At 50.2% G+C, this 17,088-nt stretch overlaps 1 protein-coding gene across 1 annotated transcript in view; it reads right to left on the bottom strand.

The window, feature by feature from the left end:
* The window catches only part of LOC129708032 (lamin-B2-like), a 98,611-nt gene that overhangs the window by 69,095 nt on the left and 12,428 nt on the right, over positions 1-17,088 (bottom strand). The window contains exon 3 of the mRNA XM_055653574.1: positions 14,830-14,954. Coding sequence (XP_055509549.1) covers positions 14,830-14,946 — 117 coding nt within the window. The 5' untranslated portion in view covers positions 14,947-14,954. The remainder of the gene's footprint in view (positions 1-14,829; positions 14,955-17,088) is intronic.

Raw genomic sequence — 17,088 nt, 5'->3', positions numbered from 1 at the left:
AGGTTTGGCTTTCTGTAAGAACATAGAACGTAGCCGTCTGAAGAAGGGTCCCAACCCAAAACGTCACCCAGAGATGCTAATGCTGCCTGGCCCGCTGAGTTACTCCAGCACTTTGTGTCTATCTTCGGTGTATACCGGGACCTGCAGTTCCTTTCTACACATAGAATGTAGAACACTGCCGCGCAGGAACAGCCCACAATGTCCGTGCCGAACATGATATCAGATTCAGCTGATCTCTGCCTGCATGTGATCCATTCCCCTCCATACCCTGCATATCCATGTGCCTATCTAAAAGCCTCTTAAAGGCCACTATCATACCTGCCTCCACCACCACCCAAGCAGCGTATTCCAGCCACCTACCACGCTGTGTGCTGCACATCACCTTTAAACTTTACCCCTCTCTTCTTAAAGCTATGCCCCCTCGTCTTTGACTTTTCCACCCTGGGAAAAGGTTCTTCCTGTCTAACCTATCTATGCATCTCATAATTTTATACACTTCTATCAGGTCTCCCTTCAGCATCCGACGTTCCAGAGAAAACAATCCAACATTGTCCAACCTCTGTTTAAACCAATTGCAGACGCAAAATGCTGGAGTAACTCAGCGGGACGGGCAGCATCTCTGGAGAGAAGGAATGGGTGACGTTTCAGGTCGAGCCCCTTCTCTAGACTTATAGCTTCTCTCCTTATAGCTAATATCTTCTAATCCAGGCATTATTCTGGTAAACCTCTTCTGCATCCTCTCTAAAGCCTCCAAATGCTTCCTGCAATGGAGTGACCAGAACCGCATACAATACTCCAAATGCAGCCTCACCAAAGCTGCAATGTGACTTCCTGCCTCTTGTGTCTGGTCATTTGTTGCATTCATGGTAAACAAGATTTCCATTGTCCATCCTTGAAGGCTATTGAGAAAGTTCGAAATGATGGACATGGCATGGGGGGGGGGGGGGGGGGGGGGGCTGGCTGCGACAACAGAGTGACCCAGCATGGGGGGGTGGAGAGAACAAAGAGGGGCCTGACGTGTGGGGGTGGCTGGAGGGACAAGGAGGGACCATTGGAATGACATTGAATACTTTGTAACTTGGTCCGGCGCCCTTTAGGTGGCCACTCTTTGCATACTTTGTATATGGAATACAAAACAGAATTTCACTGTAACATGTCACATGTGATAATAAAGAATCATTCATTCATTTATTCATATTTAGTTTAGTTTAGATTAGAGGCACAACACAGAAACAGGCCCTTTGGCCCACCGAGTCCGCACCGACCAGCAATCGCCCCGTAGGCTAGCACTAGCCTACACACACTAGGGACAATTTACAACTTTTACCAAAGTCAATTAACCTACAAACCTGTATGTCGTTGGTGTGTGGGAGGAAACCGGAGATCCCGGAGAAACCCCTAGCGGCCCATATCCTTCTAAACCTTTCATATGCAAGTAACTGTCCAAATCTCTTTTAAATGTTGTGAAAGTACCTGCCTCAACTACCCCCTCCGGCAGCTCGTTCCATACACCCAACAACGTCTGTGTGAATAAGGTGCCTCTCAGGTTCCTATTAAATCTTTCTCCTCTCACTTTAAACCTATGTCCCCTGGTGCTTGAATCCCTGAGTAAAAGACTATGCATCCATCCTATCTATTCCTAGCTATGAGAGGAGATCTTATAGAAACATATAAAATTCTTAAGGGATGGAACAGGCTAGATGCAGGAAACATGTCCCCTATGTTGGGGGAGTCCAGAACCAGCGGGTCACGGTTTAAGAATAAGGGGTGGGCCATTTAGAACTGAGATGAGGAAAAGGTTTTCACCCAGAGAGTTGTGAATCTGTGGGATTCTCTGCCACAGAAGGCAGTGGAGGCCAATTCACTGGATGTCTTCAAGAGAGAGTTGGATATAGCTCTTAGGGCTAAGGGAATCAAGGGATATGGGGAGACAGCAGGAACGGGGTAGTGATTCTGGCTGATCAGCCATGATCGTATTGAAAGGTGGTGCTGGCTTGAAGGGCTGAATGGCCTACTCCTGCATCTATTTTCTATGTTTCTGTTTCTATTCCATTTTTAAAAGAGAATCGGACAGGATTAAGGGCTAAGGGGGAATGACAAGGGAATGGAACTGACAAGACTGGTCTAGAAAGGGTTAGCATAGGACTGTTGGGTTGAATGGCCTTCTTCTGAGTTGCAATGGACCTATATCCTCCTATGCTTCAAAACAGTTACTACTGGTCATCTACATCATATCCCCATATCCCTGCACTGTATCACTCCAAGATATCCCTTTGCTCTTCCATACCCTGCCCTGCACCATATTACACCCTAATCTACATACAGTATATCGTCTATACATATAATATCTATATATATATATATCCGCCACAACATCCACCCCCCCATACCCCCAATATATACACAGTAATGTAGCAACACCTAGTGGTTAAGCTGCGCATGCAGAACCCTCGTCAGAAGTCAGGACTTTAGTTTTCGCGGGGCTTTTACAGTTAGTAAGTTTGTTCAGTAGCTAGTGCTCTCCGCAACGACTAGAGCTTGAAAAACGTTTTCTCTCCACTAATAGCCCTGTCCCACGGTACGAGTTCATTCCAAGAGCTCTCCCGAGTTTAAAAAAAAACAAACTCGTGGTAAGCACGGAGAATGAACGTAGCGGGTACGTCGGAGCTCAGGGACGTTTCTTAGCGCTAACAGCAGGTACTCAGGAAGACTCGCTAACGGCAGGTAAGCACGGGAAGACTCGTGAAGATTTTTCAACATGATGAAAAATGTCCACGAGAGCCCCAAGTACCGACGAGTGGCCATTACCGTAAATCTCCGAGTTTGTTTCAGGGCAAACTCGGGAGAACTCTTGGAATTAACTCGTACCGTGGGACAGTGGTTTGAGAGGTGTAGTTCAAGTAATGTTTTGTCACTAAAACCATTTGCTCTACCTCTTTATAATGGATTTTGGTTACAGCGGACTATCTCTTAAAGAACATAGGGTTCTAATTACATTGTGGAGGCTATTGGCCGTTACCAGGCATCGGCCTTGACATGTAATCGCTCCGATCGACACTTCACACGATTAAACAATGTAACAACCAGCCGTTAGGATTTTTAGCTTGCAGTAACAAAAATACATTTTTAGCTGTTAAAAAGAACTTTGTGTCAGAAAGAACTGCGGATTCTGGTTTAAATCGAAGGTAGACGCAAAATGCTAGAGTAACTCAGCGGGTGAGGCAGCATCTCTGGAGGGAAGGAATGAGCGACGTTTCGGGTCGAGACCAGTAATGTCCCCCATTCCTTCCCTCCAGAGATGCTGCCTCGCCCGTTGAGTTACTCCAGCATTTTGTGTCGTAAAAGAACTTTGTATTTGAAAGCAACCTGTTGTTTCACGGAGTGACCACTAGGTGGTTGGAGCGGATCCCACACTCTGTTATAGTGGACAATCGGCAATAACGGACTCCATTCTCCCCCCATGGTCCGTTATAACGAGGGTTTACTGTATATCCTCCGCTCCCTTCCTCCATATCACACCCCCTTGATCTATAAATATCCTCCCCTCCATATCACCCGCTTATTTATATATATCCTCCCCTCCTCCCCATATCACACGCCCTGCTCGGTAAATATCCACTCTCCTCCATATTATACCCTGGTCTAGAGATACCCTCCTCTCCACTCCATATTAAAGACGTGGATTAATTTCTAAATGGAGAGAGAATCCAGAAATCGGAGGTGCAAAGGGACTTGGGAGCGCTGGTGCAGGATTCCCAAAAAGTTAATCTGCAAGTCGAATTAGTAGTAAAGAAAGCAAACGAAATGCTAGCATTTATTTTCGAGACGGCTTGTACACAAAACAAGGATGTAATAAAGTCACTGGTCAGGCCGCATTTAGAATATTGAGAGTAATTTTGGGCACCATATCTGAAGAAGGATGTGCTGGCTCTGGAGAGGGTCCAGAGGAGGTTTACAAGAATGATCCCAGGAATGAGTGGGTTAACATATGATGGGCGTTTGTCGGCACTGGGCCTGTACTCGCTGGAGTTTAGAAGGATGAGGGGAAGACCTCATTGAAACTTACCAAATAGTGAAAGGCCTGGATGGAGTGGATGTGGAGAGGATGTTTCCACTAAGAGAGCCTAGGACCAGAGGCCACAGCCTCAGATTAAAAGGACATTAGAAAGGAGATGAGGAGGAATTTCTTTGGTCAGAGGGTGGTGAATCTGTAGAATTCATTGCCACAGAAGGCTGTGGAGGCCAAGTCAGAATGGTGAAAGGCTTGGACAGAGTGGATGTGGAGAGGATGTTTCCTAGTGGGAGAGTCTAGGACTAGGAGTCATAGCCTCAGAATTAAAGGACGTTCTTTTAGGAAGGAGATGAGGAGGAATTTGAGGGTTTTGAATCTGTGGAATTCTTTGCCACAGAAGGCTGTGGTGGCAAAGTTAGTGAATATTTTTAAGGCAGAGATAGATAGATTCTTGATTAATACTCGTGTCAGAGATTATGGGGGGAAGGCATGAGAATGGGGTTAGGATGAAGAGAAACATCCTCCATGATTGAATGGCGGAGTAGACTTGATATGGCGCAGTACACCGAATGGCCTAGTTTTTCAACTCCTATCACTTATGATATTACCCCCTGATATATATATATATCCTCCCCTCTCCATATCACACCCTGATCAACACATATCCTCCCTGCCCCACCATGTCACACCCCACTGATCCATAGTGCTTATTGCTCCTGCAGCTGTATCACCATCTCCTCTTACTGTTCCTCCATCTTATCTTCCACCTGTTTAGATTTTACACTTTAGAAATACAGCAGGGAAACAGGCCCTTCGGCCCACCAAGTCCGTGTCAACAAGTGATCACCCCCTACACTAGCACCATCCTACACACGAGGGATCATTTACAATTTTACCAAAGCCAATTAGCCTACAAATCTGTGCGTCTTCAGAGTGAAGGAGGAAGCCGGAGAAAATCCACGCAAGTCACGGGGAGAAGGTTGAAACTCCGTACAGACAGCGCCCGTAGTCAGGATGGAACCCGGGTCCCTGGCGCTGTAAGGCAGCAACTCTACCGCTGCGCCTCCGTGCCAGCCAGCGCCTCCACCTCTTTCATTCGCATCCGCCTCTTCCTCCAGTCATTTCTCCTCAGAAGTTTTAAATCTAGGTTTATAATTGTCACCAATTACGTCCAATTATTTTAAATGTGGAAGATCCTGGGCAGGGGAGACGGGGACATGTGGTGATAGGATGAGACACAAGGAACTGCAGATGTTGGAATTTTGAACAAAACACAAAGTGATGGAGGAACTCAGTGGGTCAGGCAGTTACCTTTCACCACACACGCACGCACACACACACACACACACACACACACACACAGACACACACACACACACACATGCACAGATGCACACACTAACACACACACACATACACACTCATACACAAAATCAAAATCAAATCAAAATTTATTTGTCATTTGGACCCCTGGAGGTCCAAACGAAATGCCGTTTCTGCAGCCATACATAACACACACAAATAGACCCCAGACACAACATAGTTACATTTAACATAAACATCCATCACATAACTGTGATGGAGGCAAATGAACTTATCTCTCCACTGCACTCTCCCCCCCCCCGCTGTCAGAGTCAAAGTCATAGCCCCCGGCTGGCGATGGCGATTGTCCCGCGGCCATTATAGCCACGCCGGGTGGTGCGAGGTCGCACACCGGGTCTTGATGTTGGAGCCCCCGGTGTGCGCTCGCAAAGTCCGCAGCCATTCCAGCCGCGGGCACACACTCACACACACAGACACACACAGACACAGACACACACACAGACACACACTCACACACACACACACACACACACACACACACACACACAAACACACACACAGACACACAGACACACACACACACACACACACACACACACATGGACACACACACACACACACAGACAGATACACAGACACACAAACACACCAAACAGACCGATACAGATACACAGACACACACACAGATGCACAGACTAACACACACACACACAAAACCTTGGAACTACAGTTGCTGGAATCTTAAGCGAAACACAAGTTGCTGGAGGAACTGCTTTCACCACACACACACTTATACACACAAAGTTCAAAACGAGTTAGAGGACTAGAATTAGGCCATATGGTCCTTCGAGTCTACTCCACCATTCAATCATGGCTGATCTCTGCCTCCTAATCCTATTTTCCTGCCTTCTCCCCATAACCCTTGACAGTCATTCTAATCAAGAATTTGTCTATCTCTGCCTCAAAAATATCCACTGACTTGGCCTCCACAGCCCTCTGTGGCAATGAGTTCCACAGATTAACTACCCTCCGACTAAAGAAGTTCCTCCTCACCTCCTTTCTAAAAGAGCGCCCTTTAATTCTGAGACTGTGACCTCTAGACCCAGACTCTCCCACCTGTGGAAACATCCTCTCCACATCCACTCTACCCAGGCCTTTCATTAATCACTCGACCGAATACAGACCCATTGGGTCTACACCCCAACCTAGCCGCCCCCTTCCTGTAGCCCCCGTGGGGGGCAGAGATGCAGCGGGAGGGGGGCAGAGGGCGAGCGGGGGTCAGCAGGGGAGGGGGGTAGAGTTTGAGGGGTGGGGGGGGGAGCACATGGTCACAGGGGAGGGGTGGTTCCCGAACGCAATATTGCCTCGCTCCCGGCTGGCGGCACCTGGCTGGCGGCTTCCCCCTACGCACCCATCCCACATCCGTAACCTTCATGGGAGGCGGGCTCCAGGCTCCAGGCAGGGCCCGAGTACGGGGGGGGGGGCGTCACTTACAGCGCGAGCAAGAAGACAGCGGGTTTTTGTCAACGTTTTTGCAGTTTCGTGAACATTTTCATTAATAACTGGAGAAGGAATGCATGAATTTTTCAGATAAGGTGATTTCAGGGGAAAATCAGACCCTGGGTCGAGACCCTGATCGAAACCTTCTGCGTCGTTTGGAGCGTGCCGACAACGGTCTCTACCCGAGACCGCGAGCTGCTCGATGGTGAAATACACAGGTCGCGGTGGGAGCGTCGATTATTCTGTAAGTTTCAATGAGGCCCCCCCCTTAACCTTCTAAACTCCAGCGAGTACAGCCTCAGTGGGGTCAAACGCTCATCATATGCTAACCCCACTCATTCCTGGAACCTTGTAAATCTTCTCTGGACCCTCCCCACAACCAGCACGTCCTTCCTCAGATATGGGGCCCAGATTTGCTCACAGTACTCCAAATCCAGTGCCTTATAGAGCCTCAGCATTACATCCGTTTTTGTATTCGGATCATTGGATTTGCCATGCTCACTACCGATTCGACTTACAAATTAACTTTTTGGGAGTCCTGCACCAGCACTCCCAAGTTCCTATGCACCTCTGAATTCTGGATTCTTTCTCCATTTAGAAAATAATCTGCACCTTTATTCTAATTACCAAAATGCATTTCTCGGCAGTTTGCTGCACAGAATTTCTCTGCCCACTCTCCTAACCTGTCCAAGTCCTTCTGCAGAGCCCTTGCTTCCTCCACACTGCCTGCCCCTGCACCTATTATGGCATCATCTGCAAACTTGGCCACAAAGCCTTCAATCCCCTTATCCAAATCATGAATATACAACGTGAAGAGAAGCGGCCCCAGCACCGACCCTTGCGGAACTCCGCTGGTCACCGGTGGCCAACCTGAAAAAGCGCCTTTTATTGCAACTCTTTGCCTTCTGCCATCCAGCCAACCCACTATTCGCAAAACCAACAATAACAGGGAGATTAAATTTATATTTTGGATTACACAGATGCATAGCCAATAGGTGCAGGAGTAGGCCAATCAGCCCTTCGAGCCAGCAGCGCCATTCAATGTGATCATGACTGATCATCCACAATCCGTACCCCGTTCCTGCCTTCTCCCTGTATCCATTGATTCCGCTAGCCCTAAGAGCGCTATCTAACGAACTCTCTTGGAATAGAAATGGAATGGAATGCTATTTATTGTCATTCAAACCTAGGTTTGAACAAAATATAATTTCTACAGTTTTTTACATTACAAAACAATCCAAGACCCACACTTAACACATTTTACATAAACATCCATCACAGTGAGTCTCCAACATCTCCTCACTGTGATGGAAGGCAAAGTCTTTATCTCTTCCCTTTGTTCCTTCTCCCGCGGTCCAGCAGTCCAACTGCAGTGTCGAGGCGAACTGGGGCTCCGATGTTAAAGCCCCCGGCGGGCGATGGTAAGTCCTGAGGCCGTTTAAGCCACGCCGGGCGATGTTAGGCCCCGGCTCCATGTCCTTAAACCCGCGATTCCAGCGAGAGAAGTCGCCGTTGCGGAGCTCCGAAAAGCGGTCTCCCACCAGGGACCTGTGAGCTCCCGACGTTCCCGTCCACCGGGCTTGGGGCCGGAGCTTCCGAACTCCAAAGTCGGGTCGCAGCCGCGCGCCACCACAGCTCTTCCCGCTCCGAACACGGCCAACTCCGCGATGCCAGTTCCGCAGGCTCTGCAACTGGAGCCCTCAGGTTAGTCCTCGGCCATAGGTCGCCGCCGGCTCCACGATGTTAGGCCCAACGACATCCGAGACCCGACTGGGAATAGTCGGGTCCCCGCACAGGGAAGAGATTAAACGGTTTCCCCCACAGCCCCCCCACAAATACACAGCTAAAAAACTAAATAAAAACTAACTCAAGACATACATTTAACAAGACAAAAATTAAAAAAAAGACAGACGACTGTAGAGGAGCCGCTGCCGTTAGGCGCCGCCATTTTAGAATGCATCCAGTGAATCGGCCTCCACTGCCTTCTGATGCAGAGAATTCCACAAATTCACAACTCTCTGGGTGATAAAGTTTTTCCTCATCACAGTTCTAAATGGCCGACCCCTTATTCTTAAACTGTGGCCCTTGGTTCTGGACTTCCCCCAAGATCGGGAACATGTTTCCTGCATCTATAGCGTGTCCATTCCCTTAATAATTTTATGCCCTTTCATCCTTCTAAATTCCAGTGAATACAAGCCTCGTCGTTCCATTCTTCAAGTTCAAGTTACATTTATAGTCACATACACCAATTGGTGCAGTGAAATTTGAGTTACCATACAGCCACACAAATAAAATAAAAATAACACAACACGATAGAATTTAACATGAACATCCACACAGCAGAATCAACGTTCCCCACTGTGAGGGAAGGCAATAAAGTTCAGTCATCTTCCTCTTTGTTCACCCGTGGTCGGGGCCTTTGAACCCTCTGCAGTTGCCGCTACAGACGGCCCGATGATCAAGCCTTCTCGCCGAGATGATCAGAGCACCAGCGTCGGAACGGAGGAACACACTCTCAGCGGCTTGGAGTTTCCTAATCGGCCGCTTCCTACTGGAGACCGCGGCTCCCAAAGTCCACAGGCCGAGTTGGGTGGAGCTCCATCACTGGCGATCCCAGGCAAAGGCTCCCAGGCCTCCGCGATGTTAAAGTCCACAGGCCACAGCTCCATGGTGTTCAACTCAGCAGGCCCAAAACCCTGGACCTCCAACACGGCGATTCCCGGTAAGGCATTGCCCGCTCCGCGATGGAATCCAGTGCTGCGCCGCTGCTAAAGCTCTGGCCGGTCTCCGGCAGGAAAGGCCGCGCCAATCCAGATGGTAGGCCCGCGAGGGGGGTCGAAGATGCAGCTTAGAGAATAGACGCATCTACAACCAGGTAGTGACTGAGAAAACTGTTTCCCCTCTTCCCTCCCCCCCCTCACATAAAACAGACTAAAAGACCTCCAAAAACATACTTTTTGATAGACTAAAAATAACAAAAAGCTTGAAAGGACAGACAGCTGCTGGCGAGGCTGCCACACTTGACATTCTTCATCATACGACAGTCCCGCCATCCCAGGAATTAACCTTGTGAACCTACGCTGCGCTCCCTCAATAGCAAGAACGTCCTTCCTCAAATTTGGAGACCAAAACTGCACACAATACTCTAGGTGTGGTCTCACCAGGGCCCTGTACAACTGCAGAAGGACCTCTTTGCTCCTATACTCAAATCCTCTCGTTATGATGGCCAACATGCCATTAGTTTTCTTCACTTGCTGCTGTACCTGCATGCTTACTTTCAGTGACTGGTGTACAAGGACCACCCAGGTCTCGTTACACCTCCCCTTCTCCTAATCTGACACCATTCAGATAATAATCTGCCTTCTTGTTCTTGCCACCAAAGTGGATAACCCCACATTTATCCACATTATACTGCATCCGCCATTGCATCTGCCCACTCACCCAACTTCACACCCTGCATCCTCATAGCATCCTCTTCACAGTACACTGCCACCCAGCTTTGTGTTATCTGCAAATTTGCTAGTTACTTTGAATCCCTTCATCTAAATCATTAATATATATTGTAAATAGCTGCGGTCCTAACACTGAGCCTTGCGGTACCCCACTAATCACTGCCTGCCGTTCTGAAAGGGACCTTCTCTTTGTTTCCTGAGTGCCACCCAATTTTCTATCCATGTCAATACCCTACCCCCAATACCATGTGCTCTAATTTTGCCCACTAATCTCCTGCGTGGGACCTTGTCAAAGGCTTTCATTTGACAGTCTTCCACGAGTGAAAACATCGGAACAGGGATCCCAACCCACACCGTCATCTGTTCACCCCCTCCACAGGTGCTGCCTGACCCACTGAGTTCCTCCCGCACTTTGTGTTTGCCCCAAGATGCCAGCGTCTGCAGTTCCTTGTGTCAACATCTATCCCATCATGTTCCCTTTCTTCCCCTGCCAATGTTTCAACAAAATACCACCCATTCCATTAAACTCCAAAGTATATAAACATTGTGGATGAAGGGGTTTATAAATTCCTATAAACAGCCGGTGGAGAGAGCGGGTGATAAAACATTTTGTCGGGTGGCGCAGCGTTAGAGTTGCTGCCTTACCGAGCTTGCAGCGCCGGAGACCCGGGTACGATCCCGACTACGGGTGCTTGTCTGTACGTTCTCCCTGTGACCTGCGTGAATTTTTTCGATCATCGGTCTCCTCCCACACTCCAAAGGCGTACGGGTTACGTGTAGGATAGTGTTAATGTGCGGGGATCGCTGGTCGGAACAGACCCGGTGGGCCGAAGGGCCTGTTTCCGCGTTGTATCTGTAATCTAAACTAAACTAAAATACAGACCTGACTTGTTTAGTCTCTGTTGAAAGGAAAAGACTCTCATCTCAGAAACTGACCTAGTTCGGGCAAATATTTACATTGCATAGAGTCATAGAATCTGCGTGGAAACAGGCCCTTCGGCCTAACTTGCCCAAACTGGCCAACATGTCCAGTCCACACTAGTCCCACCTGCCTGCGTTTGGCCCATACCCCTCTAAACCTGTCCTATCCATGTACCTGTCTCAATGTTTCTTAAGCGTTGTGATAGTCCCAGCCTCAACTACCTCCACCTGCAGCTCATTCCAATCACCCACCACCCTTTGTGTGAAAAAGTTACCCCTCAGATTCCCATGAAATCTTTTCCCCCATCACCTAAACCTACATCCTCTGGTTCTCGATTCCCCTACTCTGGGCAAAACACTCTGCATCTACCCGATCAATCCCACTCATGATTTTGTACACCTCTTTCAGATCATCCCCTCATCCTCCTACGCTCCAAGCAATAAGACCCTAACCTGCTCAACCTCTCCCTATAGGCCCTCACGTCCTGGCAACATCCGAGGAAATTTTCTCTCAACCTTGAAGAAGAAAGGTCTCGACCCGAAACATCGCCTATTCCTTCGCTCCATAGATGCTGCCACACCTGCTGAGTTTCTCCAGCTTTTTTTTAAGTCTTCCTTGAGAACTAACAAAGTTCTACCGAAGTGCGGTTGTCAAGTTGGAATGGATAAGTGTAAAAGCGAGCTCCCAAATGTTGGTTGGAGGATAAATGCTGGTCAGGATTCCAAAGGGAATTCCTCTGCTCTCCTTTGAAATGTCGACATGAGGTAATTGGCATCGATTGGAGAGCAGGCATTGGGCCCACACCTCATCTAATGTACGTGGACAACCATGCAGCGTTCCCTCAGCACCGCGATGGAGTGCCTCGCCCGGTCCAGGGATCTGAACCCACAAATTGGGGCGGCACAGTGGTAGAGCTACCACCTTACAGAGCCAGGGACCCGGGTTCGATCCTGACCACGGGTGCTTGTCTGCACAGAGTTTGTACGTTCTCCCTGTGACCTGCGTGGGTTCCTCCGAGTTCTGTGGTTTCCTCCCACACTCCAAAGCCGTACAGGTTTGTACGTTCATTGGCTTGATAAAAATGTAAAATTGTCCCTGGTGTGTGTAGGGTGGTGTTAGTGTGCAGGGATCACCAGTCGGAGCGGGCTCGATGGGCCGAAGGGCCTGTAACCGCGTTGTATCTCTAAACTAAACCAACCTTGAGTCAAATATTATCAACAAAGTTATAGTTAAAGGTTAACACATAATATTCATGTATTCAGGTATGTTTTATAACCACTCCCTGGAATTTAACGGGCAAGGTGATTTTAATAATTTAATATATTCAGGGAACTAATGGAGTGTACATCATGAAGGGGCCTTCTCTCACCTCCAGTTCCCCCCCCCCCCCCCCCCCTCCTCATCATTGAGTCTGAAGGAGGGTCCCAACCCAAAACGTCATCCATTCCTTTTCTCCAGAGATGCTGTCCGACCCACTGAGTTACTCCTGCATTTTGAACCTATCTTCTGTGTAAACCAGCATCTGCAGTTCCTTCCTACCCAGATATCAAGGTACAGGATTCTTTCGACCAGAGGACAGACATTTCAAGGTGGAATTCAGCAATGCTTCTAGTTGCAAACACTGGTAAAAATTTGGCACTCTCCCTCACGACAGAAATGGATACCAGGTCAACGATAAATGTTCAGTCCAAGGGCGATGTTATCACCTAAGGTATTAACTAGGATAAGGACACAAGGCCAATATGTTGAACCAAGACTGTAGACCAAGCAGGATCTCAACTATTGAAACAGGATTCAATATTGAACAACACTTATGGAACATGGATAGGAAAGGTTTGGAAGGATATGGACCAAACATATGCAGGTGGGACTAGCTTAGATGGGGCATGTTGGTTAGCATGGATGACATGGGCTGAAGGGCCTGTTTCTGTGCCGTATGACAACTCCTTGACCATTAATCTGTGGATTGAAGGGCTGATTGGTCTTCTCCTAATCTAATATTTCTATCTTGTTCTGGTGAAAGGCTGATTTTTCGACTGAAAGATACAGCATGGAAACAGGCCCTTCGACCCACAAAATTCGCACTGGCATTCGATCGCCTGTTCACGCTAGTTCCATTATCCTACTTTTTGCATCCGCTCTTAGGGGAAGTTTCACAGACCAATTAACCTGGAAACCCACACGTCTTTGGGATGTGGGAGGAAACCAGAGCAATCGGGTGGAAACCCACGCGGTCACAGGGAGAACGTGCAAACTCCACATAGAGGAGCACCCGAGGTCAGGATCAAATAGAGGTCTCGTGATCTGAAAGGACTGAGGCGATTCACTTGAGGTCTACGATTCTGCGGCTGCTTTTGCTACTGCAGTCCACGCCGATCACATCTTTACAGCTGATTAAAAGGTCTTGCATTTACATGGAGGTTTTCACAACCCGAGGACCCGCCTGGCAATTCAACCCCGCCTGATGAAGACCGTGGATCGAGGACCTGCGTCGTAGACCGGGAACCCACATGGGAGGCCCGGTACTCCCGCCCAGAGTAGACGGAGTGGGATGGAGGGTTGGTGAGCAAACCGGCTGTGGGAGGGAGTGCACGGCCTCGGCGGGGGGAGTGGGCCACTGGAGGCCCTGCAACAGCCTGGGGCTTGGCTGGACCGGGCGCCGCTCCAAGAGGCCAAGCACGTGGGCCGCCCACGGCCTACAGCGGTGGAGGTCATCACGGCTACGCTTGGCCTGGCCGGCCCTGCAACGCCGCCATGACAACAGACCTTCATGGTCAGAGCAAGATCCCTGCACTTACAACAACTGGGACTAAACTGGCGACTCTGTCCACTGTCTCTGTGTACAACTGCGAAACACTTGTTATGTATCTGAGATAGACAATAGACAACAGGTGCAGGAGTAGGCCATTCAGCCCTTCGAGCCAGCACCGCCATTCAATGTGATCATGGCTGATCATCCACAATCAGTACCCCGTTCCTGCCTTCTCCCCATTATCCCCCGACTCCGCTACCTTTAAGAGCTCTAACTCTCTCTTGAAAGCATCCAGAGAACCGGCCTCCACTGCCCTCTGAGGCAGAGAATTCCACACACTCACAACTCTGTGTGAAGAAGTGTTTCCTCATCTCCGTTCTAAATGGCTTACCCCTTATTTTTAAACTGTGGCCCCTGGTTCTGGACTCCCCCAACATCGGGAACATGTTCCCTGCCTCTAGCGGTGTGTCCAAACCCTTAATAATGTTATATGTTTCAATAAGATCCCCTCTCATCCTTCTAAACTCCAGAGTGTACAAGCCCAGCCGCTCCATTCTCTCAGCATATGACAGTCCCGCCATCCCGGGAATTAACCAGGTGAACCTGTTGCACTCCCTCAATAACAAGAATGTCCTTCCTCAAATTTGGAGACCAAATTGGAGATGATGATCTAAGATGTATCAAAGTGCTTATGTATAGATCCTTGTACTGTACTGTGTACAAAAATGAATTTCACTGTACCCCGGTCCACGTGACAAATAAAGTATCATACCATATGATTAAAAAAAACCTCAAAGAGCTTCAGAAACAGGAAGAACAGGCAGAAGAAAACTTTAGTCATTCTGAGGTAAACTTGGCAATGCCTTACCATTTCGAGCTGGTCTGTCAAGCATTTCATATTTTGTACATAGTGACAGAACCTCTCATTTAACTCCTGCAACTGTGATTTCTCATTAAATCGATCATTTGATCCACACTCGGCCATCTTGGTATCTGCGGAAACATGGTATTCGGTTTATTGAAACTATACAGCAAATATACCGGATCAATAAGCTCAACTTCTGTCTTTTTTGTATAAACCTTGTACAGGTATAAGCTGCATGGCCCAGGCACAACTGGCACAGACACAGTGGGTGGGTGGCAATGTGATGTTCTGGGTTGCTGGTGGGGGTGGTGGTATCTGTGTGGGATGTGGTTTGGTGGTCTCTCTGTGGGCTGGTGGTCTCCCTCTGGGTGGGTGGTCTTCCTCTCTCTCTCTCTCCGGGTGGGTGGTCTTTCAATGGCAGTGCTGTCTCTCAATGGGAGTGTGGTCTCTCCCCTTCTATGGGTTGATAGTGTCTCCCTCTCTCCACCCTGGTTGGACTCTGTGGGACGGTGGTGGTCTCTGCGTGGGCTGGTGGGGTCTGTGAGAGAGTGGGCTCTGTGTATGGGCTGGCGATGACTCTATGGGGGGCCTGGGCTGGTTTCTCTGTGTGTTGCTGGTCTCCCAGTAGCCGTAACAACCCCGCGTTCCCGGAGAACAGGTTTAAGGTTCAAACCTGGCACAACGCGAGGTGCCCGAGTTCAAAGTCACCGTGACCTTGTCATCCTGACCTTGGCCATGCGATGGCTGTGATTTATGTACCAGGGCGATCTCTGTGACCCCTGGACATATCCCCTCCCCCCCTCCCCACCCTCACTCACTACCCCCTCCCTCACTACCCCCCTCCCTCACTACCCCCCCCCTCACTACCCCCCCTCCCTCGCTACCCCCCCTCCCTCACTACCCCCCTCCTTCACTACCCCCTCCTTCCCTCGCTACCCCCCCCCCCCTCACTACCCCCCCCTCCCCCCCCCTCCCTACCCCCCCCCCCCTCACCCCCCCCCCTCCTACCCCCCTCCCTCACACTCCCTCACTACCCCCTCCCTCACTACCCCCCCCCTCACTCCCTCCCTCACTACCTCCCCCCCTTCACTACCCCCCCTCCCTCACTACCCCCCTCACTCACTACCCCCCCCCCTCTTTACCCCCCCACCCTCCCTCTTCCACCCTCTACCCCTCATTACTACACCTACCCCCTCCATCATCCCACACACACCCTCACCCACTCCCTCCCTTCCTCTATCCCACCCTGTACCTCCCTCCCTCCATCCACCCTCCATGCCTCACTCACTACCTCTCCTTCCTAACCCTCCCTCCTTCCCTACCTCCTTTCCCCACTCTCCTCCTCCCTCTCCCTATCTCCTTCCCTCACTCTGTCCCTCACTCACTACTTCTCCCTCACACTCTCTGTATCCCTCCTTCATTACCCCCCTCTCCCCCCTCTCTCTCCCTCCCTCCCCAGCCCAGCCCTCGGGGGCTGAGTGTCCCGGGACGGGGAGGGGAGCCGGCCCCTACCCGCTGTCCCGCCGCCCCAGGCACCGTCCCGGCCCGGGCACCGCAGCACCTTCTGTTGTCCCGTCTCCAAGGAGCTGCCGCTGACGGAGGGAGGGAAGGGAGGAAGGAGGAAGAGAAATTGGAGAGAGGGAGGGAGGGAGCGAGGGAGGAGAAGAGAGAGTGGGAGGGAGAGGAATGAGGGGGTGGAGGAAGGGAGGGAGAGAGGGAGGGGGAGAGGGAGAGGGACATAGAGGGGAGAGAAGGAGGAAGGGGGAGACGAGAGGAGGTGGTGGGGGAGACGGGAGGAGGGGGGTGGTGGGGGGGAGAGAGAGAGGGGGAGAGGGGGTGGAGGGGGTAGGGACGGGGAGGAGAGAGGAGAGAGGGGGGGATGGGAGGGGAGGGGGGGAGGAGGAGGAGGATGGGAGAGGAGGGAGGAGTGAGAGGTGGATGCGTGTGAAGAGAGAAGAGAGAGGAGAGGATGTGGAGGACCGAGGGGAGAGTGAGGGAGGGAGGGAGGAGGTGGGGGGAGGGGAGGCAGTGTGGGAGGCAAGGGTGAGGAGGGGTGGGATAGGACGTGCGGAGTGGCAAGGGAGGGAAGGAATATGTTGGGGTAGGGATAGTGAGCGTAGGGGTGAGGTAGAGAAAGAGGGGGATAGGAGAGGGTGGTATGGGGGAAAGGAGAGAGGAGGTAAGGAGTAGAGGTAGAGAAAATAAAGGCGAATAGGAGAGGGGAAGGGGAGCGAGGGGTAGAGAAAGTGAAGAGGGATAGGA

The sequence above is a fragment of the Leucoraja erinacea genome, chromosome 22, assembly GCF_028641065.1.
Source record: "Leucoraja erinacea ecotype New England chromosome 22, Leri_hhj_1, whole genome shotgun sequence".
NCBI classification, from domain to species: domain Eukaryota; kingdom Metazoa; phylum Chordata; class Chondrichthyes; order Rajiformes; family Rajidae; genus Leucoraja; species Leucoraja erinaceus.
The sequence above is the reverse complement of the archived record's forward strand: the minus strand, read 5'-3'. Positions and strand labels throughout refer to the sequence as shown.